At 40.6% G+C, this 26,155-nt stretch overlaps 1 protein-coding gene across 3 annotated transcripts; it reads left to right on the forward strand.

Moving 5' to 3' along the window:
• On the forward strand, window positions 1-26,155 carry ANAPC4 (anaphase promoting complex subunit 4). 3 transcript variants are annotated; one of them, XM_033160385.1, is made up of 29 exons: window positions 2-260; window positions 649-816; window positions 1,880-1,985; window positions 2,273-2,405; window positions 3,921-3,995; window positions 4,636-4,662; window positions 4,760-4,804; window positions 5,400-5,484; window positions 6,159-6,269; window positions 6,694-6,777; window positions 7,212-7,298; window positions 8,961-9,025; window positions 9,125-9,167; window positions 9,248-9,324; window positions 10,223-10,323; window positions 10,401-10,452; window positions 12,052-12,107; window positions 13,271-13,317; window positions 13,683-13,739; window positions 14,484-14,540; window positions 16,462-16,555; window positions 19,192-19,289; window positions 20,573-20,634; window positions 21,104-21,142; window positions 21,230-21,331; window positions 21,556-21,633; window positions 23,166-23,336; window positions 23,640-23,763; window positions 25,912-26,154. In XM_033160385.1, the coding sequence occupies exons 2-29, from the start codon at window positions 709-711 to the stop codon at window positions 26,125-26,127; spliced, it is 2,400 nt and encodes a 799-aa protein (XP_033016276.1). In that variant the 5' UTR covers window positions 2-260; window positions 649-708; the 3' UTR covers window positions 26,128-26,154. The 3 variants fall into 3 exon arrangements, with proteins under 3 accessions (XP_033016277.1, XP_033016276.1, XP_033016278.1); XM_033160386.1 differs by lacking the exon at window positions 7,212-7,298 and having other exon boundaries at window positions 1-260; window positions 25,912-26,155; XM_033160387.1 differs by lacking the exons at window positions 2-260; window positions 1,880-1,985 and having other exon boundaries at window positions 733-816.

A 26,155-nucleotide genomic window follows, 5' to 3' on the forward strand; every position in this document is an offset into this window, starting at 1 on the left:
CACCGGAGGAGAAGCGACGCCGCTTCCGGAGGTTGGGCCTTTTCTGCCGGCGCAGGTTGCGCGGGAGAAACGGAGCGCTTTGGGGTTGGAGGACAGGATCTCCTAGGGACTGGATCTCCGGCGCAGTGTGCGTCCTAGCGATGGCACAGGGAGCAGCTGCTGACTTTGGGTAAACCGGATCGACCGAGGCGCAGGAGAGCGGCCCAAACCTCCAAGAACATCCCTCCCGAGTGCAAAAAGGAGAGCAGTGGCACCACCAGGTATAGAGTTTACATCCCTCTCTCTCATGTATATGACTTCCCTTCTTCTCTTTCCATGGCTCATTTTGCATAGCATAAATCCCTGCATATTCTATATAAATGAAACCATTCAGTATTCCACTATTACATCCATCAGAACTCGAACAGTATAAATGTTGAATTTATCTTAATGCTGCCAACGTTTTCAAATGTACACAATTCCCCCCCCCCATATATTCAATAGAGCTTTCCCGATCTTTAAATGTACGTTCTTCTTGTTATCTTATTTATAAGTTAGGTCCGCAAGTTGTGCATATTGTGTCAACTTAAGTTGCCATTCTTCTTTAGTTGGGACCTCGCTCGTTTCCCATTATAAATTATTTCCCAGTGCTCTTTTACCCTTCTACAGGCCCACCACATATCTGATCTGTATTATTTGTCCTGCTTCTGGGGAGTCATCGCTGCCGCTATGCCTGCTTTTCGGCAGGTTGGGGAAAAACAGCTTCCTCAAGAAGTCATTTTTATGGCCTGGTCTCCCAAGAGGGATTTGATCGCTCTTGCAAACAAAGTTGGAGAGGTAAGGTGGTCAAATGGTACTATGGGGAGTGGTATGTAGCAGTGGTAAACTTTTTTAAAGTCTCTTAAGTCTGGTCTGAAACTAGTTTAAAAAATAGTTCTGGGAATCCTTTGTTACGTAACACAAGATGGAAGCAGATTTGTCAGTTACATGAGATGACAATTTCCAAGCGATTGTCTTGCTGCTTTCTTATACCCTAACGTGGCATCTACCTTATGGGAGCAAGAATCATATTTATAAAAATAATATGTCATCAAAATATCTCCAGAGTTGTGAATAAAACTGTTTTTTTTGCATTTTAAGATGTTATTGGCATTTAATAAGTTATATGCTAGTCGAAGGAAATTAATGGAAAACTCACGCATGGAAATTAATGGAAAACTCATGGCATGGAACAGAAACACACACACACACACACACACACACACACGAACAAACATTTTTGAAATTTAAGTCTGCTTTAAAATGGCAAGGGGGGCACATTCATAGAAAACCCACCAGAAAATTTATATGATCTCTCAGTTGGTTGAAGAAAGTAAGTTTGTGATTAAAAGTTGGCATTTTGTTATCATAGTGAGGCTTTGCTTTAAAACAGTTCTGGAAACAAATATTGGGAAGGGCGTGCTAATTTCTACATTCTTCTTTCAAACAAGTAGCTAACACTACTTCATGTTTAAAAAAATGGGAGCAAGAAAAGCCCAGTTGATTTTGTTACCCTCATCCTATGCACTCCCAATCCATTGTAAACATAGATTTTTAAGAACAGTTTTTAAAAAATCTAATAAAAGCTATTGGACTGTACCAGATAAAATCAGCTAGGATACATCAGGTCACATCTGACCAGGCAGTGGACAAGTGTCCTCTAGAATATAAGCTTTTCTGTCTGTGTTTCTGGGGGAAAGGTAATTGCAAAAACCTTATGTCCAAATTAGGTTTCTTTATTTTTCCCCAACTGCATTTTCTTAAGCTGTTTCGTAAAATCGCAACCTCCTTTTGTACTCTGCTTTCTCTGCAGAGAGGAAGTCTGAATGTTTCTACCATTCTTCTCAATGCCTTTTTTTAGGTTTTGCTTCATCGCCTTGCAAACTTTCAGCGATTGTGGAGTTTGCCACCGAGCGAAAGCACCGGGAAGGAAGTGACGGCCCTTGCGTGGCGGCCAGATGGCAAAAGTAATGTGCAACGAAAAGAGTAATAGTTGCTTAAATTTTAAATCGAAGGAACGTGTCATTCGTTCGCTCTCAAAAAGCTGACAACGCTAACCCTGAAAAGGGCAATCCTGTGACAATACAGCTCAGTTTGGTGTTTTACCAACAGCAAGTGGTGGTTTGGGTTTGCGCTCAACCATGGTTTGCTTCAACCATGGTTTGTAACGTCCATTGCTTTTCATCGCTGGCATGTACTGAAGAGGTGATCTCTTGTGCATTGTGTATTTACCATTTTCCCGTTCCTTCTGTAGTTTTGGCTTTTGCACTTGCGGATACTAAGCAAGTTATCTTGTGTGACGTAGAGAAACCAGAGAGCTTGCATTCTTTCTCAGTGGATGTGCCTATCACTTACATGCACTGGATGGAAGTTACAGAAGAAAGCAGGTAAGAATGAGGCACAGAATAATGGCCATTCATCTGGCAACCTCTGGTGCAAATCACTTTCAGTTGCCAAACAGGGAAACGTTTGCAAATTTACAAAAATTGAGAGCTTTCTTTTTTTAAAAAAATATTTTTATTCAATTTCAACAAATAAAAAAAAGGATTACAACATACTTACATTAACAGAGTTAATATACCTCATCACAATTTATGACACAAATAAACATTTAACTTTCCTAACCTTCCTCACATGCTTACATGGCTTCCTCAAATCCCTCTTTGTTGAATTTCATTATATTTCATTTATCTTTAGCAGTTTTCCAACTTCATTATTAAGCTTTAAAAATCCTCGAAATTAACCTTCTTTTTAACATCATCTATTTTTCTTACCCTAATTTCCAGTTTTACCCTAATTTCCAGCCTCAATTTACTTCCACAATCTTTCCAATTTTCAAATATGACAATATTTTTTTTAAGTATACTTTAAATTTACTCCAATCTTCTGCTTTCTTTAGCTTTCTGGGAAGTTTGAACTTCCTCCGTATTCTGTTGCATTATAATTATGTGTACGACTATTGGGTTTTTAATATAAGTTACTTTTAATACTGGGTGGGATCTGATGAACTTGTATTTGGAGCAGAACTCAGTGTAACTTTTAAGTCCATTGATTTCAGTTGGTCTGTTTTGAGTATGAATTAATTGGACATTATCCATTGTATTCGTATAATTGTCACATGATTTGCAATAGAAGCAGCTGGGATTTTTAAATGAAGATCAGTCTCCATCTGTGCCTAAAAAAAGAGTTCTATACTTAAAGGAAACTGTCAGGGAACTGTCCCCGGCACAGCGCAGGGTGGTGGAAGGGCTCTCGGGATGTTACAGAGAGCCCCGCCCCCACCTGACCAGCAGCTCCTCCTCTTCCAGCAGAGGAAACAGCGGGGAGGGGCAGTGGGGAGGGGCAGGCAGCTCCGGGTCCTGAGAGCAGAGGCTCTGGGGATGTTGGGGATACCCTGCACTCCCCTCGCTCAGCGGGCGAGGAGGGAGACACGCCCCTTCCGGCGCCCCAAGTGTGAAGAGAGGTGAAATGCAAGGAGGGGAGGTGGAGATTTGGGATACCAAAACTCTTATGTTGGGGTCGCAGCCAGATTCTGCGAGTGACTGATACAGGCATGAACTTGTAGCTCTGCACTGTAAATAGCATGCACAGCAAACCTCTTAAAAGACGGTTTGGAGCCTTGCCTGGTTACTCGCGAGCAACCACCCCACGGACCTTACAGCAACCAAAATCCCAATACCTAGAAATGAAGGGACTGTGTTTAAAAAACCATAGAAGCACATCTGTGCCGTGTGAAAGCTAACCCAGAACAATCGATAACTCCTGTGAAAGAACTGTATTTAAATACAGCCATTTTTAGAAGAAAAGCCAGACTTTTTAGAATATGGTATTACTTTCCCTATGATTTTCCAACCGGTCAGTTTTGGCATAACCCAAAGAGTCCTTTTTATCTTCCCTTTCAGTGTCCTCACTTCCTTTTATAATGCTGAGGACGAGTCCAATCTTCTTCTTCCAAAACTACCAGCATTGCCAAAGAAGTGAGTGTTGAGCTTTCCAACCATGCTATCTGTGGGGTGGGGCCTTTCTGTTTAACAATTTAAAATATTCATTTAAGCAGACTTCCCTTCTTCTTTCCATGGTTCCTTTTGCATATCACGAACCCCTGCATATTTTACACAAAATACCATCTGAGTTATCCCCAACAAAAAAGCACTCTGGGTTTTTTGGGGAAGGTACTTAATTTTTTTTCCCCCAATTCATTATGGATTATTTCCCAATACTCTTTTACCCTTTTACAGGTCCACCACATAGGTTTTTGCAGGCCTTCTGAGTAGATCGACGACTGAAGCTTATTTTTTTATATATCAATTTCATATTCTGAAGTTGATCCTGAAAGTTTTTACTTTGATGGCTTCTGTTGATACCATAAAGAGAACACGTGACTTTGTTGCCAGGCATCTTCTAGTTCTTTATGCTTATGCTAAGAATGTCTACTCAGAAGTAAACACCATTGAGTTATATGAAGGTTGCATACAAAGTAAGGCTGCAATCCTCTACACTTCTGAGCAGACATGCCTATGGTTGTGCTTCTATGGCCTACATGAATGTGTGATTCTTACTAAGAAGATATCATTGAATGTGCTGACATTTCCACCCCCTCTTTTATTTTTAACATAGCTACAGTACCACTGCAAAAATTTTCAGGTGAGGCTCATTTTCTGTTTCTAGCTTTTCGTTTTTAGTTATGAGAACCTAACATGTTTCGTTTTGTAACTGATATTTTAAAATAATTACGTTTCAGTGAAGAAAAGTCAGATGAGATTATGAAACTCATGGGAGATGTCAGGTAATTTTATTTTTATTTTTATTTGGTTTATGTACAACCAGCAGCCCTGAATCAGTTGCTTGGGAATTCTAAGAAGCCAAAAACACACGCAAACACATAAACACAAACAACAAACCAGGGCAGTTTTGAAACATTCAGCCCATCATCTTGATTCAGAATGGTGCCCTGTTGTATCTACATGTAGATGAAAACCTGCTCTTTGATCTCGGGAACCAGCATGCAAAATTTGGTTACAATATTTTAAGTTGTGTCCAAATGCATAGCGAACAAACAGCTTTCCAAATGATGTTGTTGATACTGAGAATGAAACAAGTTCTGATTTCCTTTATTACAACAGTTCTTATTTAATACTTTTCAAATTTATACATTTCATTAATTTTGCAATCATTTTAACATTTCAAAGTTTGACTTCCTTCCCCCTCTTCTTGCGGTTCCTTAAATTTATTTTTTAAAATATCCTCTGCATATCCAATATTTTTTTATGGAGGCTGTTGTATAAATATTTTAAATAGATCAACAGGCAGGTGGAACCGCTAATGTGTAAGGGTGCTTCCTAATTTCCATGCCCTGATTATCTCTCTCTCTTAAACTTTAGGCTGAATGCTCTGGTTCTTGGGGGCAATGCTGGGTTTATTGAGATCTACGCTTATGGGATGTACAAGATTGCTACAGTAACGGGGGTGAGTAGGTTTTGCAATTGCCGCCACACTACTGCCGAGCGTGGTTCCACAGCTTTCCAGTAGATCTTCTTAGTTAACCCCACTCCTGAATGTTAAAAGTCAGTCTTCTAAAGATGGAAGGAGAGAGTTGGCTCTTGAAAAATTGAACCGGGGAGCTTCTGCCGCTGAGCCACAACCTCCCTGCACAAGACTGACAAGAATGTAACTTACAGTATTTTCTTTTCACTGCACCCTTATACTGAAAAAAGCTATATTTGTAGTGCTGCCATGCAACATTTAAAGATGCCTCTGCACCGCACATGCTCAGCTGCTCTAAAGATATGAAAATACCTCCCCAAAGTTATTTTTTCCTCCTAGGCTTCCACATCCCTACATGCACACATGGAAAAAGAAAACACGTCAGCCGTAATCAAAATGTACTGCACTGTACAATTAAGACGAGCTTCTTTAATGGTGATTTTAAAAAGTACACTTTTTTTTTTGCTCTCAGTGAGATGTAACAGTATTTTAAACAGATTTTAGCAAATGCACACAGGCTGCAATCCTGTGCACTCAGAGATGTGCTTTTGAAACTGGGGAGGAAAAGAACTATACAGTTTTAATCATATGAAACGTGATTTGTTCCTCAATACTAAGAAAATTAGGTGTATAACCCCTGCATTGTTTTCTTGTAGGTGACTGGTTCGTGCCTCGCTTTGTGCTTATCAAGTGACTTGAAATCACTGTCGGTTATCACAAAAGTAGAAGTTTCTCCAGAAAGTGAGCCAGAAATAACATACTTCCAAGTGAGTAAATCTTTAGAAATACTTAGCGGCAATGTTTTGTTCTGGGTTGTTTTTGGGGGGTAAATCATCCTTGTCAGTTCCGTTGTACTGTGGATGTATCGGAATGTTTCTGAGCAACTGTCTTAAAATTTGGCTTGCTGGGATGGCATTTTATAAGTTTCAGCGGCATTCCTTCCCCATCAAAAATAAAAGGCCGTACCTTCTAATCTTTTCGTAGAGAAAACCTTGCGCCTTTTCACCTTTTGCTGAAAAATGGGGCTAATTTAATTCCTGCCCCTATCTGGGCAGGCATAGTCTAACTTCTGTTGTCTATGATCTGGTAACCTGTAGGTTAGATTACTGGAATGCATTATATGTGGGGCTGCTAAAAATAATAATCGGTGGTGTAATTTCCTCTGGCTATAATTTTATTCTATTCCTGTAGCTGGACACCAGTTTGCTCTCAGCGTATTTACCAGAAGTGACTCGAATGGCTAGAAAATTCACACACATTTCAACTCTCTTGCAGGTACTGTATTAAAATGCTCTGGCCCATTTTGCAGTCCCACTGGATTAAATCCACTTGGTTTAACTTGTCTGGATTAAATTGATCCATCTTTGAGAAAATTAGACTGTTGTCCTAAGGATAGGTTTCATTGAACTACTTCCAAGTAAACGTAGTGAGGATCAGGCTACCAGTGTGTTTTAATTCCGTTTTAACTTAATCTAGGATCGGAGGAAAGGTTTTTTTTATGATAATCATTGGTTTTATGCAGTTTTAAAACGCATTTATCTGGTTTTGATAGTGATGGTACTATGCAATTTTAAAATATTTTAATGAAAACCATGCATTAAGGTTGATTGGATTTAATTATAAAGGCAGATCTCTTTCTGCAAAATTGCATTTGTTTCCAGTACTATAGAAAAAGGTAGGCATTTTGTCCTTTCTCTGTTTGTAAACAGTATATAAAGCTGTCGCTGACATGCATGTGTGAAGCTTGGGAAGAAATACTGATGCAGATGGATTCACGGCTAACCAAATTTGTGCAGGTATTGTGAAAACTCTACCAATTCAGGTGATCGTTCTTTTAATACTGCTTCTTGTAATATTTTTTCCCATGTGAAGAGTAGGAACCAAGTTATTGTCACAGTTAGGGACGTGGGTGGCGCTGTGGGTTAAACCACAGAGCCTAGGGCTTGCCAATTGGAAGATCGGCAGTTTGAATCCCTGCGATGGGGTGAGCTCCCATTGTTCGGTCCCAGCTCCTGCCAACCTAGCAGTTCGAAAGCACAAAGTACAAGTAGATAAATAGGTACCGCTCTGGCGGGAAGGTGTAAACGGCGCTTCTGTGCGCTGCTCTGGTTTGCCAGAAGCAGCTTAGTCATGCTGGCCACATGACCCGGAAGCCCTCAGGCAATAAAGCAAGATGAGCGCCGCAACCCCAGAGTTGTCTGCGACTGGACCTAATGGTCAGGGGTCCCTTTACCTATTGTCACAGTTGCAGATGCTCTGTTCAAGACTAGGCAGTCCATTTATAAAAGTGACACCCTGCCCCCATGCCTGGTCTAGAGGGTTAGGAAGTTTTTAATGTTTGATGTTTTATCGTGTTTTTAATATTCTGTTGGGAGCCACCCAGAGTGGCTGGGGAGACCCGGCCAGAAGGGCAGGGTATAAACAATCAATTATTATTATATATGGATAATTTAATAATTTAATAATAATAATCTTTATTGCGGTCCAACGACCCATAAAATGGATTCCGAATAAATACAGATTCGTACAGACAACCCCCCCAGGGAAGGAAGACTGATGTGTTATTTGTTTAGTCATGGGTATGTTGATCTTTGATTCGTATAACTACTGAAAGAAACTTTGTTGATCTTTGATTCGTATAACTACTGAAAGAAACTTTGCCACGGCCACTGTGGTATTATTGGACTTGTCGTCCAGAAGGTATTTGTTATAGTAGGCTTCAGGTTGACCCGGCCAATTTACCAATAGTAGTTTAATCAATAGTTCCCTAGCTTGATCATATTGTCCGCAGTGCAAAAAATATGCCTCATACAGTCGGCATCCTGAGAGCATACACAGATCCTATTTTGATAAGGGATGCCTCTCAGTCTGCCATCCAGCACTTCTGATGGGAATACATTTGATCTGGCTTTGGTGAAAAGACACCGATATGTTGTTACAGACAAATTTCTAAGATATGCAGGTGTCTGAAAATCGAACCCATAGTGGATTCCTACTGATAATGGGCCACAGATAACATGAGATTGAGATCGGAGAACACTGTGTGATATGTCCCAGAGCCTTTGCTTCAGCAATTCAAGGTTGGTCTCGTAGCCCAGATGGTGGAGGAGAGAAGGTGGCATACCAATCGAAGTGGCTTTTCTAACCATAATTTTCATCCATGAGTTGGTACACTCCTCGTCATTTAGGTATGGAAGTTAACCCCTTCCCTAGGCCAAAGACTGATAATTAAATGTGTTTGTACTGCCACCTTCAATCTTTAGGGAAGATGCCACCTTCAATGTTTAGGGAAGCTTTTAATGTTTAATAGAGTATTGTATTTTAACATTCTGTTGGAAGCCACCCAGAGTGGCTGGAGAAACCCAGCCAGATGGGCGGGGTATAAATAAATAAATTATTATTATTATTATTATTATTATTATTATTATTATTATTATTATTATTATTATTATCTGCAGGAGAAGAACACAACGACTTCCGTTCAAGATGAATTTATGCAGTTGCTGTTGTGGGGCAAAGCAAGGTACTGCACAGGAAGTTGTTTTTCATCAGAGTTGTGTACTGCGTTGCGCTCACAAGCAAAGTGAAATTTGTGTGCGTTGTTGTTGTTTTTCCTATACAGCCTTGAACTTCAGGCGCTGCTTATGAATCAGCTCACAGTAAAGGTATACTAGTGGCATATGTTAAAATTCCGTTACGGCTTTTGATTGACCTGCACTGCTAAAAACAAAGTCTCTTCCAACAGGGCTTAAAAAAACTTGGCCAGTCCATGGAATCCTCTTATTCCAGTATTCAGAAGCTTGTCATAAGTCACTTGCAAAGGTAACATTTCCTGCTGTGTTGAGAGGGGTGCAAGTAAAAATAGGAGCTTACGGAACAGAGAAAACTCGAATACATTTGATGCTTAAGTCAGTTGAAATACCACTGCCACCTTCCCGTTCCACGGAAGGAAAATCACTAAAAGACTTCTCACTTGTGCAAGGAATCCTAGGTTGGGCTGAGTATGAGTGATAACCAACATTAGCCGTTTTCAGAGCAGACCCCTTGAAACCGGTGGATTTATTTCATTGAGTCTACATGAAGTGTTATTAACACTCATATATCACACTATACGAGTAACAACCTAGTTACACAGAACTTAAGCTTACATTTTATTTTATTTTATTTTACTTTTACCCCAGCAAAGCATAACTCTGGAGCTGTCAAGGCAGCTAACAGCATAATAAACCAACATTAAAATTAAAGTTACAGGTAGGTAGCCGTGTTGGTCTGCCGTAGTCAAAACAAAATAAAAAAATAAAAAAATTCCTTCCAGTAGCACTTTAGAGACCAACTAAGTTTGTTCTTGGTATGAGCTTTTGTGTGCATGCACATGAAAGCTCATACCAAGAACAAACTTGGTCTCTAAGGTGCTACTGGAAGGAATTTTTTTATTTTGTTTTGATTAAAATTAAAAGCAGTATGAAACCAAACTTCTTTCTTTCTTTCTTTCTCATTTATTTTATTGAGTTTTATAAACAAGAATAACGTTATACAAATAAGTATACCAAGGTTTCTCATGTCAGGAGGAAGTGTGGACCAAACATCATATATAAACTATAAATCATTTGTATTTTGCTTGGTTTCCTTCAGTCTGTCAGATATTCCAGATTATTATTCTTTAATGATGATGTGATGACAGCTACTTCATTGAAATGTTTCTGCTGTCTTGCTTTGATAGTGGCTCTGAGGCTTTGCTTTACCATCTCAGTGAACTGAAAGGAATGGCATTGTGGAAACAAAAGTATGAGTCTCTTGGACTGGATGCAACAGGAATAGAAGGTATATATTATTAGCTTTCTGGCTAGCGTGTTGGTCGTCAACTCAGCTGATGTTAAATAACTGTTCTCTCTTTACAGAAGCTATTACTGCGGTGGGCTCCTTCATCCTTAAAGCAAATGAGTTGCTTCAGTACGTATTCATCTAGATTGTCGGATGCAAAGCATTTTTAGACTCTTGTTTCCTATTTAAATGTTGGGACCAACAGTTTGCTGTTGTCCAAAATGCAACTTAGTCTGACTTTCTGTGATGATCCTGCATTCCTGTAAATATTAGTGATACAGCGCATAAGCAGCACTCTGACTTTTCAGAAGCACTATATCGTACTTGTATTTAAGCGCTAGCCTGATAGCCAGAAGAGGTCAGGCATTGCATATGTACATGAAATTCTGTGCTGGCAGGTTGGCAGAGGAAGATGGAATACTCCGTCCCTTCTCTCTTGACAGATGCAAAAAGGGACCTTATACAGGTGAAACTCGAAAAATTAGAATATCGTGGAAAAGTCCATTTATGTAAGCAATTGTTTTCATTAGCTAAAAAAAGGTAAAGGTAAAGGGACCCCTGACCATTGGGTCCAGTCGTGTCCGACTCGGGTTGCGGCACTCATCTCGCTCTATAGGCTGAGGGAGCTGGTGTTTGTCTGCAGACAGCTTCCGGGTCATGTGGCCAGCATGACAAAGCCGCTTCTGGCGAACCAGAGCAGCGCATGGAAACGCTGTTTACCTTCCCGCCGGAGCGGTCCCTATTAATCTACTTGCACTTTGACGTGCTTTCGAACTGCTAGGTGGGCAGGAGCTGGGACCAAGCAATGGGAGCTCACCCCGTCGCGGGGATTTGAACCGCCGACCTTCTGATTGGCAAGCCTTAGACTCTGTGGTTTAACGCAGTGTTTTTCAACCACTGTTCCGTGGCACACTAGTGTGCCGCGAGATGTTGCCTGGTGTGCCGTGGGAAAAATTGAAAAATTCAAGAGAATTACTTTATATATAGTCAATATAGGCACAGAGTTAAATTTTTTAACATTTTCTAATGGTGGTGTGCCTCGTGATTTTTTTCAAGAAACAAGTGTGCCTTTGCCCAAAAAAGGTTGAAAAACACTGGTTTAACCCACAGCGCCACCTGGGTCCCGTTTCATTAGCTACTGGAGTTTAATATATGAGATAGACTCATGACATGCAAAGCGAGATATGTCAAGCCTTTACTTGTTATAATTGTGATGATTATGGCGCGCAGCTGATGAAAACCCCAAAGTTCAAATTGTTAATTTGCAGTTCTCATCAGCTGTACGCCATAATCATCACAATTATAACAAACAAAGGCTTGACATATCTTGCTTTGCATGTCACGAATCTATCTCATATATTAGTTTCACCTTTTAAGCTGAATTACTGAAAGAAATGAACCTTTCCACAATATTCTAATTTTTCGAGTTTCACCTGTAATTGTTGTTAAAAATGAAGATTTCACTCTGCTTGAAGAGGGAGAGACCCCTCCTCTCTCTATGGAAGTGGAACAGACTAGCAAAAAGGTTGCAAGCTAGTAACATTTGATGGACACATTTATAAGGTTGCATTATATTAACGATATTGCAGTGATGACATACCTTTCAGCGTGTGGAACTGCTTGCATGGGAGGAAATTGTAACGAGGGAGGTGGGCTTTAGAAACACCTTTCAGTTAGGGCAGCATTTCAAAAAGTTTTAAATGCCCTTTCTGCTCTTTCTCTCTACAGAGTTATAGACAGCAGTATGAAGAACTTCAAAGCTTTTTTCCGGTGGCTATATGTAGGTGAGGAAAAAGTAGTGCTAATGATATAAACCAGGGTTTGATTTCGTGAAGCGTAACTGAAAAATAGAAACCTAGGCAGATGAACGGGCAGGGCTGAATCTTATTAGCCACCAGGGAGCATGGTTAGTTCTGCCGTAAATAGGTTGGGTAAGGGGACGCGGGTGGCGCGGTGGTCTAAAACCACTGAGCCTCTTGGGCTTCCCAATCGGAAGGTTGGCGGTTCGAATCCCCACGACGGAGTGAGCTCCCGTTCCTCTGTCCCAGCTCCTGCCAACATAGCACTTCAAAAGCACACCAGTGCAAGTAGATAAATAGGTACTGCTGTGGCGGGGAAGGTAAACAGCATTTCCATGTGCTCTGACTTCCATCATGGTGTCCTGTTGCGCCAGAAGTGGCTTAATCATGCGGGCCACATGACCTGGAAAGCTTTCTGTGGACAAATGCTGGCTCCCTCGGCCTGAAAGCGCTGCAACCCCATAGTTGTTTTTGACTGGACTTAACCGTCCTGGGGTCCTTTACTAGGCGACTCCACATGGACAAGTCTTTACTTTTTCTCTCCTCAGAAATGAAAGGAAGCCACCTAACCTATTAAAAACCTTTCATTCCCGAGGAGAAAAAAAGTAAAGACTTGTCCACGTGGAGTCGCCTAGTTCCCACCAACAGGGACAACATGAAATAGGAAATGGCATTCATTTCCTTTCTGAAAACAGCTTAGGGCTGTGGAGGGGAAGCCATGGTCTGCCAATGTTTCTTTCCTGCACCCAGATGGGCTGGATTTTCAAGAAGATGGACAAGTGGAATGGAGAACAGTGGGAGGGCAGAATGGTCTTAAGTTTTCCACTTGGAGTGAGGGGGTTTAGGGGAGAGCAAGTTACTGTCCATCTCCTCCTTCCAGAGCTGGCAATGTTGATACGCCTTTTGAGTTTTAAATATTGTCCCTGAGCAGGTAGTCCTTCGTATTTTACACAAAGAGATACAGAAAAAAATAACCCTGGCATATTGTTGTTGCTGCTGCCGTTGTGGAATTTCCAAGCGGGTATAATCATTATGTTTTATCGTTGCTGTATTTTGGTGAAATCTTCTCTGTTTTGGAAGCGAGGGCAGTAGAATGGAAATTATTGCACTGTCCTGGTCATCATTTTTTTTTTTTTTTAATTTTCCAGCCATGCTGAGAATGTCAGAAGATCATGTCCCTCCAGAGCTGAACAAGGTAGTGTTTCTGTGCTCCGTCATGTATGTTCCATTTCATACATGTATTTAAAGGCAATACCATAACACCCTATCAAATTAGAAATGTACAATAATAACTAAAAAGGCAATCCAGTGATACCTAGCCCCCTTAACTAAATTAAATACCGGCAAAGAATAAAATTGACATGGTTGCTCACAGAGTATTTTAATGTTAATTAGGGTTGTGTTTTCTTGTTTGATCTGCTTCTGTATTACTGTTTTGTATTCAGTAATTTTCATGTTCTTTTAAAGAGAAAGATTTTAATTTTGATGTTCCTGCTTGCAGAGTTTTGGCAGCTGATTTTTAAAATGTAAATTCAGCGTCTTCTCTCTTGTTTCTCAAAGATGACTCAGAAAGACATCACTTTTGTTGCCGATTTTCTTACTGAACATTTCAATGAGGTACGTTTTTTTTTGTTTTTTGTTTAAATCTGACTGGCTTCCGTGAGTAATTTATTACACTTGCACATGATCTAGCTGACTTGGAGTTTTTGTTCTTTCAAGTGAAGGCAAACAGATGCATCTGTTGTTGTTTTTCCCCCCCTCTATAAAAACAATTTTATTGAAATATCTTTAAAAGTATAATCCAATAGTCATACAAACATTGTTACAATATTACATTTGAAATTAAAGAGTTACAAAAAAGAAAAAAGAAAAGGTAAATTACACACACAACTCACATCCAGTTACAAAGAATTACAAATAATAGAAGTAAATTAGAAATAAAAGTTAATGTTACAAATTAAAAGACTTCCTAAAGTTCTGCTTCGTGTTCATTACAAATACTCCTATCAATGCTGTTTGTTTTATTTTTCCCAGTTTCTGTGTTTCTGTTCTCTTAACTAGAATAATAAATCTACTGTATTTTTAAAAGGGTACCTAAAAGACAGCAGGGAGGGGGCCAATCATACCTCCAGCAGGAGGGAGTTCAATGATTTGGGTGCCACTGTGGAGAAGGCTCTGCCCTATTTCACCACCAACTGCAGATCTTAAGGCCTGGGGGTATTTGGTAGCTAACTTGCCTCTTTCTGACCGAGGCTGTGATATAATTGAATGTGGGACCTTGAGAGTTAGCTATTTTAATAATTCTTCACCACTTAAAATAAAATATACATTGCATTCCATGTTTGTTTTTTGTTTTTTTAGGCACCTGAGCTCTACAATCGAAAAGGGAAATACTTTAATGTAGAAAGAGTTGGTCAGGTAATGAATCAAGTCTCTTTGTTAAGACAGGGAGATGGGTAAATGAGCTGCTGAAGGAAGGATCCTTTGCAGGCCGGAGCTACGGCAGGGCTAGCCTATCGCTCTGTAAAGCCATGTTCAGCATTCTGGAATCTATTTAAGCAAATCCGATGGATTTATGTGAATGAATGTGGTTCACTGGCAAGTTTTCCCACCCATTATTCTCAATACTTATAATAACATACAGTAAATCTAAATATAGTGGTACCTCGACTTACGAGCGACTCGAATTACGTATTTTTCGACTTCCAAATCAGTTCCGGAAGCAAAAAAAAATGGCCGCCGCTTCCGAATTTTTCAAGTTACGAAGGGAAAGCGGCAGCACGATACCTCGACTTACGATGTTTTCAATGCGGTTTTTTCGACTTGCGAATTTTTTTACCGTTCCGAGATGGCGCCTTCGACTTACGAAGATTTCGACTTACAAGGGCGCCTTCGGAGCGGATTATCTTCGTAAGTCAAGGTACCACTGTAATATAGAGAACAAAAATAGGTGAGGGCTTTCAAACTATGCTGCCGGGCTTCCCTGAGGCGTCTCACTGACTGCTGGCCTATATTGTGTGTTCCTCTGACCCCCTCAGAATATGCACCAATTTTCTCAGTGCTGCCATATATAACCCTGGCTGGGTATAAGTGGCTCCAGTTTGACACACGTGTGACTCAAATGAGCCTTCATCAAAACACTGTTCTTACCTATTTACATAACTCAGACACTGCGGAAACTGTCTAATAATAATAATAATAATAAATTTATTATTTATAGCCCGCCCATCTGGCTGGGTTTCTCCAGCCACTTTGGGTGGCTGCCAACCGAATATTAAAAACACAATATAGCATTAAACTCCTCTGAAACCTTCGCAACGCACACCCCCTCCAGCTCTTCTCTGTTCTCTAGATGTGCAGCAATGGGGGGCGGGGTTTCCATTTCTGACCTCTGCCTTGCATCACAGAAGTGATCTCATGAGTCATCCTCTTGCAGAAGAACATAAAAGATTAATGAAAGAGAGCTGGGCATGGCAGATCCGATCGAACTCTCTCCAAATAGCATTCTCAGCTGATGCACCACATAGCAAAGGATCGGTTATTCTGTCCTACTTGATTTACTCCGGGGGGGGGGGGATCTGGGGGAATCTTGTTGACTTTGGAGGAGTTTATTTCCTATGCTTAGAATTTCCACCTTAACAGATTTGGGATTGTCAAAAGTCTTAAGAACAGAAGACATTTTATGTCCCCTGAAGGTTTTTTTTACAGCTCAGCCTCTGAGCAGCTGCAAAGATGAGGGTTCAAGTTGTAGGGAAAATCAGCAAGCAGGAGGGAGGGGGGGGTTAATCTTTTCCCCAAAAGATTTACAGTGACACTCTATAAATGTCTACTCAAAAATATGTGTCGTTGAACTCAATGAGCCTTACTTACGAATAGACACTTGCAGAATTTCTCTGTAAATCCCTTGGTAAATTAAAAAGTTGTTTTGAGAGAACAGTAGTCCCCCAAAACTTTTTTTTAAAAAAAAAAGCATTTACTATGCCGAAGTTAATGAATACAAAATTATACATAAGCACTTCCATTTACTCTGGGTTCTTCATGAAGGAGAGTGAACAAATTGCTCATTAAATTAACTCCTCGCAATCACGAGAGTCTAGCTGTAGCCGATAGTTTCATAGAGCAAAGGTTTATAACCGTCTCTGATAAACTGTTGCACTCTCCCTAGATAACAGGTTGTTTTGAGTAAACTGATTACCGGAAAATAAAACACATTCTAAAGCCCTAAGAAAAAGGTCACAAAACTTTCTTTAGTAGGTTATCTATTTGAAATAGGAACTTCTGGTCATATTTTCCCAACATTGATGAGCTATAAACTTGTTTGTCTTGTCTTGCTCTCCAGTATTTGAAAGATGAGGACGATGACCTCGTGTCCCCACCTAACACAGAAGGAAACCAGTGGTTTAACTTCCTCCAAAATAGCAACAATCTCAAAGGTACTTCATTCTCTTATTACCAGATGAGCTGAAGATGATGAGGCTGCAAGTATTCAGGCACAGTTGTTTAATATGGCACAGTACAGATTTAGCAATCTGTATTGTTCTTACAAGTGATTAAGTAAGTAAGTAAGTGTGTTTGTTCAAAAGGGGAAGGCAGTTGAGGTGGAACTGGCAAACTAAATGTCTGTTTACCCAGTCCTTCCATTTAAACGTTTCATTCAGTCTCGGTAATATAATCTTAGTTTGCTTTTTCATCAGTAACTGATTTCTTTGGATGAAATTGTGACATTTGAATGTGAACTTCATTTCCACCACTTGGATGTGTCCAGTACAGACACAACCTTAAGAAGTATGCTGTGCCAAAATATTTTCCTTTCGGAACCCAGTTTTTGACAGCCTGTTTTCACAGTGCAGTTGTATCTTTTGAATCCGAACAGAATCCGTTCCGGAAGTCCGCCCGACTTCCAAAACGTTCGGAAACCAAAGCGCAGCTTCTGATTGGCTGTAGGAAGCTCCTGCAGCCAATTGGAAGCCGCGGAAGCTCCGTCGGATGTTCGGCTTCCAAAAATAGTTTGCAAACTGGAACAGTCACTTCTGGGTTTGCGGATGTTCGGGAGCCAAAACGTTCGAGAACTAAGCTGTTTGAAAACCAGGGTTCCTTATTGCTTGGGAAATTGAAGGAGAGAACTTCAATTTATTCATGTATCTTAGAGGGCTTCATAGCATTTATCATTAGTTTATTTCCGCTCTCTGTATACCACTTAATCTAAGCCTCCTACAGGTGAAACTCGAAAAATTAGAATATGGTGGAAAGGTTCATTTCCTTCAGTAATTCAACTTAAAAGGTGAAACTAATATATGAGATAGATAGACTCATGACATGCAAAGCGAGATATGTCAAGCCTTTATTTGTTATAATTGTGATGATTATGGCGTACAGCTGAGGAGAACCCCAAATTCACAATCTCAACTTTGGGGTTTTCATCAGCTGTACGCCATAATCATCACAATTATAACAAGCAAAGGCTTGACATATCTCGCTTCGCATGTTATGAGTCTATCTCGTATATTGAACTCCAGTAGGTAATGAGAACAATTGCTTACATAAATGGACTTTTCCACGATATTCTAATTTTTCGAGTTTCACCTGTATGTATATTTTGCTCTAGGAGGCTCAGTTCGGTCAGAATCCAGTATACACTTCCAGAGTCAATGCTAAATGCATTGCTTCTGGTAAATGAGCCACCATAGTTGCTAGAGGGCCGTGAAAATTTGTGTCCTGGGCTTTTAAGACTTATCTACCCATGTACTATCAAAACCAAAGGGGTGCATTGGTTGCCAGTCTCCCCCCCCCCAAGTTTCCTACCCCACCAATCAGTCGTTAATAATTGTTTCCCACCCTCCAATGTCCATATGCTCAGAATAATTAAGTTGCACTACATTGCAATATTGTACAACCCTCAGTCCTGTCTCCAACTTATATCAAAGGTTCCATAAATCAACAGACTGTTCTAAACCACCCTTGTCAAAGCCGCACACAAATATAATATAATATAATAATAATAATAATAATAATAATAATAATAATAATAATAATAATAGTTTTATTATTTATTCCCGGCCCATCTGGCTGGGCTTCCCCAGCCACTCTGGGCGGCTCCCAACAGAATATTAAAAACACAATAAAACATCCAACATTGAAAACTTCCCTAAACAGGACTGCCTTCAGATGTCTTCTAAAAGTCAGATAGCTGTTTATTTCCTTGACATCTGATGGGAGGGCGTTCCACAGGGTGGGCGCCACTACCAAGAAGGCCCTACTATATGTAGGTAGTAATGGTGGACTTACTTAAATTGGGGGAGCAATTAAAAAAAGCGTGTTTTTCACACAAGACAAGACCTTGTATCTTTTGTGTCTCCATTTTGTCTGGAGTTGGGCAGAACACACTGCTTCCGAGTCATAGTAATTATGACAGGTGTCCTAGTTTTCTCTCTCGCTTCACGTGAGCCGCTGTCAAACTGGCCCTCTGGGAGTTGAAGGGCAAATGGCATCAGGAATAAATGCCGTTACCAAACAGTGGTACTGTCTAAAGGGACCCCTGACCATTAGGTCCAGTTGCGTCCAACTCTGGGGTTGCGGTGCTCATCTCGCTTTACTGGCCGAGGGAGCCGGCGTACAGCTTCCGGGTCATGTGGCCAGCATGACTAAGCCGCTTCTGGCAAACCAGAGCAGCGCACGGAAACGCCGTTTACCTTCCCGCTGGAGCAGTACCTATTTATCTACTTGCACTTTGGTGTGCTTTCGAACTGCTAGGTTGGCAGGAGCTGGGACCGAGCTACGGGAGCTCACCCCGTCGCGGGGATTCGAACTGCCGACCTTCTGATCAGGAAGCCCTAGGCTCTGTGGTTTAACCCACAGCGGCACCCGTGTCCCACGATACTGTTCTTTTCAGAATTTATGGCCTAAAAACCAAAGGGGGGGGGAGAGAAGAACAAAACTGAAAGAGGCCATTGTACTATGATCCACAGGCTATATGTTTACCTTAATGGGAGTGAATTGGGGGTACAGCATTTCTGTTCACAGGTCCATTTGACTTTATCCAAGCGTAATTAATTTGCCTCTTTATTTCCAGAAAGCCCGTTGCTGTTTCCATACTACCCTCAGAAGTCCTTGCATTTTGTCAAAAGGCGGATGGAGGGAATTATTGACCAGTGCCTACAAAAGCCGGCTGTAAGTATTCAGTCGTTGGTCAGGTTTGAGTTTTGGCAAGAAACGCCGTTGTTTTCATCTGTTTTTAAAAGCAAGTTGCAAGAATGAAGTTGCCCTCTGCGGAATCCAGCCGTTGGCCGAAATGCCAAAGTTGCAGGCAGTGGCTTTTCCATGCCCCGTTTCCTGCTAAATAGACTCGCTGGGGTTCAAACTCCCAGATTTGTAGCATTAATAGATTCCCTCCCCCTAAAAATAAAAAAGCAGTACAGAAATTAAATTATTATTATTTTTTTTTAAAATTTTATTTATTAGCTATCACGTACATTGATACATTATACAATTACATTTACACATAACTCACACATACACATATAATAATAAATAAACATTAATAATAACATTCTGTGTTTTGAGTGAGAGAGTCTGAAGCCTCTTCTTCATGACCCAGAATTATAGAGCATTAATGTTAAGTCCTCCACAGATTATGGTTTAAAGGCAGGATTCCTCAAACTCGGCCCTCCAGATGTTTTTCGCCTACAACTCCCATGATCCCTAGCTAGCAGGACCAGTGGTCAGGGATGATGGGAATTGTAGTTTCAAAACATCTGGAGGGCCGAGTTTGAGGAAGCCTGGTTTAAAGGAGATGGGGTTTTAACCTGGGTGGGGTGGGGTGGTTTTAAATTGTTATTAATTGTTATATGTCGTTTTGTATTTGTATTTTTTTAAAATAAGGCTGATTAATACTCTACAGCCATTTAAATGTGCTTGGGGGAGGGGGCTTATTTTGTTGTTTCTGTTTTGACTATTTACTTGTGTTTTTTACCTTTGTGTTTTTTCCTGTGAACCATCCTGAGTTCTTGCGATGACAAGTGATATAATGATAATAATAATTAATAATACATGGGACTGTTGCCAGCTTTCAGGCAAACAGCAGCTGTGACTGCTGCCCAGGAATGGCTGGATCTGGGCTTAAGGTTTCCGTTCTTTTTATGCATGTGAAAGAAGGACAGGACTCAGATAGCAAAACCACTAGAATTCACAGCATTGCATCAACTTGAAACCTCCCCTTTCTTCTTCTTGTTGTCGCCTAGATTGTGTGCCTGTGGGCAGCCAGCTTTTGTTGTATAGCTCTGTTTGTTTTGAATGCTGGAATAATAATCCTGCAGGACTTAAAATGTACATTGGGTCCTATCTGCTGTCGCATTCACAGTCCTACGGCCAAATTTGCTCTCTCTGTGCCGGTGGGTGTGTTGTAGGAACTAATTTCTCCCTACTGCTTTAATGCTTTTTGTCCTTCTCTCTAGGATGTGGTTGGAAAATCGGTGCACGAGGCGTTTTGTATGCCTCTGTACAAAGCATCCAAAAGGTAGGGCTTTTGCAATAATGGAACAGATTTTTCCAAGTTTGACTTAGAACAATATGTTGGAAGTGCTGGAATATTGCTTCTGAGTTTACCAGCCCCGTTGTCTTCCAGGATTCTCCATTCTCTCTTTCCCATTTTTCCCTCCCATCAGTAAGTCACCATTCTGTGCCCACTGAGCATGCTCAGTCTTCATGGGACTGTTTGTGGGGTTGGTAGTCACCATATTCAATATTTTTTTCTGAAGAAGTGGTTTTATTGTTTTTTGGTATTACAAACCTTGTGTTGAACTAATACCTCCCTCTTGCCCATGCTGGTCACATAAGGACGTACTCTGAGAATGAATCTGCTATTTGCATATAGGATTTGCGTATCATGCTATGTAAAATATGTTTTTAATGTTGTACACTGCCCTCGGATAAATCAAATAATAAATATTCTTCTCATGTTCTTCTTTCTTTCTTTTCCACTTCAGTGAGGATTCAACATCCCAGCTCTTCAAGTTGCCCTTTTTGTGAGCATGTAACTATTTTTCTACACTCTATTCACCAAGTGTTACGGTTTATTTTTTTACTTACGGGTATTCAAATTATCCTTGCAGGTGGAACGATAAATCGTCCAATTTGCATTACGTTTTGTTCACGATGTTAGAAAGTTCCATTTCTAAAATATACATATTGAGGAGGCATACGGACACTTCAAGGTACGATGGAATAAAAGGTGTATTTTGAGCTTTCCGTTGGATTAGTTTTAATTTTAATTTTTTGTTTACATCTAGATGTAATTCTGCAAAGCCACTATCATTGCATGGCACAGGCCTAGATAACAGTTTCATTGATTGATCTAGCTGTGCGTTTTCACATATCATGTAATGTCTGTGTAAAATGCCAAAGATTTGGTTCATATGGCGACTTTTTCCACCCTTAGGTCTGCTGATAATGGGCTACTCGCTGTTGATTTTGGAAATTTTCTTAACAGCAGTATTAATGAAAATTCAGGAACAAGGTTGGTATATCTAAAAATGCCAAACTTTCAAAAGCTAGCCAGATAGTAACTTCACCAAATTATACAGTGGTACCTTGGTTCTCGAACTTAATCCGTCCCGGAAGTTCCAAAACCAAAGCGTTGCAAAACTAAGGCGCGCTTTCCCATAGAAAGTAATACAAAACAAATTAATCCGTTCCAGACTTTTAAAAGCAACCCCTAAAACAGCAATTTAACTTGAATTTTACTATCTAACGAGACCATTGATCCATAAAATGAAAGCAATAATCAATGTACTGTACTATAAAATAAATAAGACAGTGCTGTAGATGATAAAAATGAAAATTTAATTTTTTTCTTCCCTGCACTGATGATAGTCACTGTTTGGATGGGGGGCTTTTATCCATTCCGCAGTCACACAGTCAATCAGTCAATCAATCAGTAGCTGAACTGGGTTCCACACAGTCACAAAAACAAATTAATCAAAAAAGTTTCAAAAACAAAAACGCAAAATAGGTAGCGAAAACAAAAGCGCCAAACTTAATCCTTTTGACTTCCGAAATGTTTGAAAGCCAAGGCACAGCTTCTGATTGCTGCAGGTGCCCCGGAAACAATTGCCAACAACTGCATCGGACGTTCCAAAAATCGTTCGAAAACCAGAATACTTCCGGGTTTTCGGAGTTTGAGAACCAAGGTGTAACTTGATTAGGCATATAAAGCCCCTTGGTTCTAGAACAGAAGGATGGCAGATTTTAGGGAATGATAAATGTTTTGTTCTGAGCTGCCTGCAAACGTTTGTTCTGATGGCCTCATTGCCAACCTAGCAGTTCGAAAGCACTAAGTGCAAGTAGATAAATAGGCACCACTCCGGCAGGAAGCTAAATGGTGTTTCCGTGCGCTGCTCTGGTTTGTTAGAAGCAGCTTAGTCATGCTGGCCACATGACCCGGAAGCTGTACGCCGGCTCCCTCGGCCAGTAAAGCGAGATGAGTGCCGCAACCCCAGAGTTGTCTGTGACTGGACCTAATGGTCAGGGGTCCCTTTACCTTTAGGCCACATTGACATGCCATAGTAAGTCATAAGCAGTGGCTTACCATACATAGGCGAACAACACATGCTTTGCTCATCTTCCCTAGCTCTGGGAGGAAACAAACCACCACCCCTGGCTTAATGTTACCTAAATTGTGTCACACAAACCACAAGAATCATCGAATCGTGGAACTGTAGAGTTGAAAGGAACCCGGAGGGTGATCTAGTCCAAATCTCTGCAACGCAGGAATATTTGGCCCAGCATGGGACACGAACCCACGACCCTGAGATTAAGAGGCTCCTGCTGTACCTTCCGAAATATCCTGCTTCTCTCCTTGGCTACAGAAATTTGGTTGTTGGGAGGCGAAACAAACCGCAATGTCTGATGCTGTAGCAAAATATCCAATAAAACAGCAGGAGGACTTTATAGTATTGCAGCAAAATACATTTCCGCACTGAATGGTTTTATTGGTGTGCATAACTTCCCTGACCACAACTAGAATGCTTTCACCTTACCTTGCTGTAGTTGTTACAGTTGCCTCGATGCCCATTTCTACGACGACGAAACAATCACGGTAATCCTTGCGGAGAATTCAGAGCAAGAGGGAAAGGAGAGGATTTTGGCCCAGTTGCCGTTATCGTCCGTATATACCGAGGAAAACCAGGGATTGGAATTCAGCTGGAATTCTGCTCAAAGGTACGGATTGGACTTCCAGATTTTTTTAAAAATTCCTTTGCTCCACGATATTCTAATTTTTTGAGTTTCACCTGTAGGTTATACACTAAAGCAGGCACTAAATCTTCGGCTCCCCGTATGTTTTGGACTACAATTCCCATCATCCCTGACCACTGGTCCTGTTAGCTAGGGATCATGGGAGTGGTAGGCCGAAACATCTGGAGGGCCGCAGGTTGGGGATGCCTGGAGTGAAGTTTCGAATTTCCATTTGGAGTTGAAAATGAATTTGTAGTCTCAGCATCTTTTTTCCCTGGTCTTAAATAGATTGGATATGCAATGTGAGGACATTCCTACACAGCCTGTCACCATCGAGGGTCAGTGGAGGGTGTTGGAGAACATGAAAGCCCAGTATGTTGCTGTAAATGGCATCCGAAAAGTTTCTTGTGTGGTGAGTATCCCATGGACAGGTTTTGCATTTGACCCATTGACAGGATGGTTTGTTGTATGTTTAACCAGCAACAAGCACCACTGTGCTCACTGGGAATCGTTCTCAAGTCATTTTGTATAGGACTGCAGGCCTTGTTTTTCTGGGGTTGTGAGTGAAGATACTGGACTCTTCCCTTAGCAATTAACCTATATAGTAAAAATAGTTCAGTAACCCTCTCTATTGGTACAGGAGCAGTATTCTGCTGCAGTGAAGATGTGGGGAAGAAACCCTCTTGGCTATTGCTCTGCAAATGCTTTTTATGTAGGTTGAAGTGATGTACAGTGGTGCCTCAGGTTAAGTACTTAATTCGTTCCGGAGCTAATGGGACCTCCTGCTGCCGCTGCGCCGCCAGAGCACGGTTTCTGTTCTTAAGTGGAGTTCTTAACCTGAAGCGTGCTTAACCAAGGTACCACTGTATTCTACAGGTGAAACTCGAAAAATTAAAATATCGTGGAAAAGTCCATTTATGTAAGCAATTGTTTTCATTAGCTACTGGAGTTTAATATATGAGATAGACTCATGACATGCAAAGCGAGATATGCCAAGCCGTTATTTGTTATAATTGTGATGATTATGGCATAAAGCTGATGAAAACCCCAAAGTTGAAATTGTGAATTTGGGGTTCTCATCAGCTGCACGCCATAATCATCACAATTATAACAAATAAAGGCTCAACATATCTCGCTTTGCATGTCATCAGTCTATCTCATATATTAGTTTACCTTTTAAGTTGAATTACTGAAAGAAATGAACCTTTCCACGATACTCTAATTTTTTGAGTTTCACCTGTATTTCTTTAATTTTGAAGTTTTATGATAATTGTACTACATTTTTAAATCAGAAATTGTTACAGTTTTCACAACACAATAAAATTATATCTAGAACAAATGAAATGAAAAGGAAGAAAGAGAAACGACAAAAGGAAGGAAGGAAGAAAAGAGAGGAGAAATAGACAATAGATATAAACACATAATTATATACAGTGGTACCTCAGTTTTCGAGTGTCTCTGAAGCCGAGTGTTTCGGTTTTTGAACGCCGAAAACCCGGAAGTAATTTCTTCCGTTTTCGAATGCTTTTCAGAAGTCGAACAGCTTCCACTGATTTTTTTCCCCCATTGAAATTCCAGAGCGCCCTTTGCACCTCGGTTTTCAAACGGTCTTCTGGAACAGATTACGTTTGAAAACCGAGGTACCACTGTATTTATATCCCCCTGTTCTAATTCTACCCTAATCTTCAATCCACATGCAAAGAAGTGAGTCTCCCCAGCACCCACCTGGAAAGTTTTCCTCAGTCTCACCACCTGAGAAAAAACCCACTCTTGCCTGCCTCCCTCACAGACCCCCTCCCTTCTGACCGCCACTTACCTGTATGTTACTTATTTTATGCAAATTACATTAATAGAGCAATATCAGAAAATAACAAATCATAAAAAACAAAGAAAGAGAAAAGGAAAAAGGAAAAACAGATTAAAAGATAAAAGAAACTTTCACTTCCCTGTCTGCCAGTCATTTGTATACCAATTCTTCAAAATATTTAACATCTTTTCTAGCCTTTATTGGCATAAGTTAAAACAGTAAAATCATACAAAGGCATCCAAATACATTGATAATCCAAACACATACAATATATAAAAGATATCTGAAGAAGTATGCATGCACACGAAAGCTCATACCAAGAACAAACTTAGTTGGTCTCTAAGGTGCTACTGGAAGGATTATTTATTTTTTTATTTTGTTTCGACTACAGCAGACCAACACGGCTACCTACCTGTAACTAAATATATAAAAGACTAGTTGTTATTCCTTTGTATTTGTACCTACGAAAGGTTTTTAAATTTGTTGTGAAATTGTTAAATCTAAATAAAGTTTATTATAAAAAAAATAAAAAAAAATAAAAATATAAAAGACTAGATAACCACCACTGAATAAATCGGGCAACTTTAGATTTAGCTTTAAAGATCTCGGCTAAGTACCCCGAAACAATATTGTACTACATGTTGTACTACGTTTTGAAGGTTTAGATTTTTGTCGCTGCCTTGGATGGGCTTGGCCCATAAAGGCAGCTATCAGATCAGTAAAATAAGACCTATCTTTGAAATGTCCCCCTAGCTAAGTTCCAACCTCCGGCACATCCGAGTGTTTGAAATGGACGTGGAAGATGACGGAGAGGCGGAGGAGGAGGAAGAGGAAGAAACGGTCCCGCAGGCAAGCGCGGGTGAGGAGGAGCCCCGCCCGTCTACGAGCAACCAGGAAGAGAGCGTCCATGTTGGCTCTGCTGAATTAGCGGATGAAATAGGAGAACAGGAATCAAGTCTCGATGCGTGAGACAAAACTCCCGGTTCACTGGCTGCAG

The sequence above is a fragment of the Lacerta agilis genome, chromosome 9 (assembly GCF_009819535.1).
Source record: "Lacerta agilis isolate rLacAgi1 chromosome 9, rLacAgi1.pri, whole genome shotgun sequence".
In the NCBI taxonomy this organism is placed as follows: Eukaryota; Metazoa; Chordata; class Lepidosauria; order Squamata; family Lacertidae; genus Lacerta; species Lacerta agilis.

Coding starts and splice junctions, on each gene's coding strand:
- ANAPC4 (XM_033160385.1), top strand. CDS start 709: ATGCCTGCTTTTCGGCAGGTTGGGGAAAAACAGCTTCCTCAAGAAGTC. Junction 20,635..21,103: donor CTGTACAAAGCATCCAAAAG/GTAGGGCTTTTG, acceptor TTTCCACTTCAG/TGAGGATTCAACATCCCAGC. Junction 23,337..23,639: donor AGCTGGAATTCTGCTCAAAG/GTACGGATTGGA, acceptor GGTCTTAAATAG/ATTGGATATGCAATGTGAGG.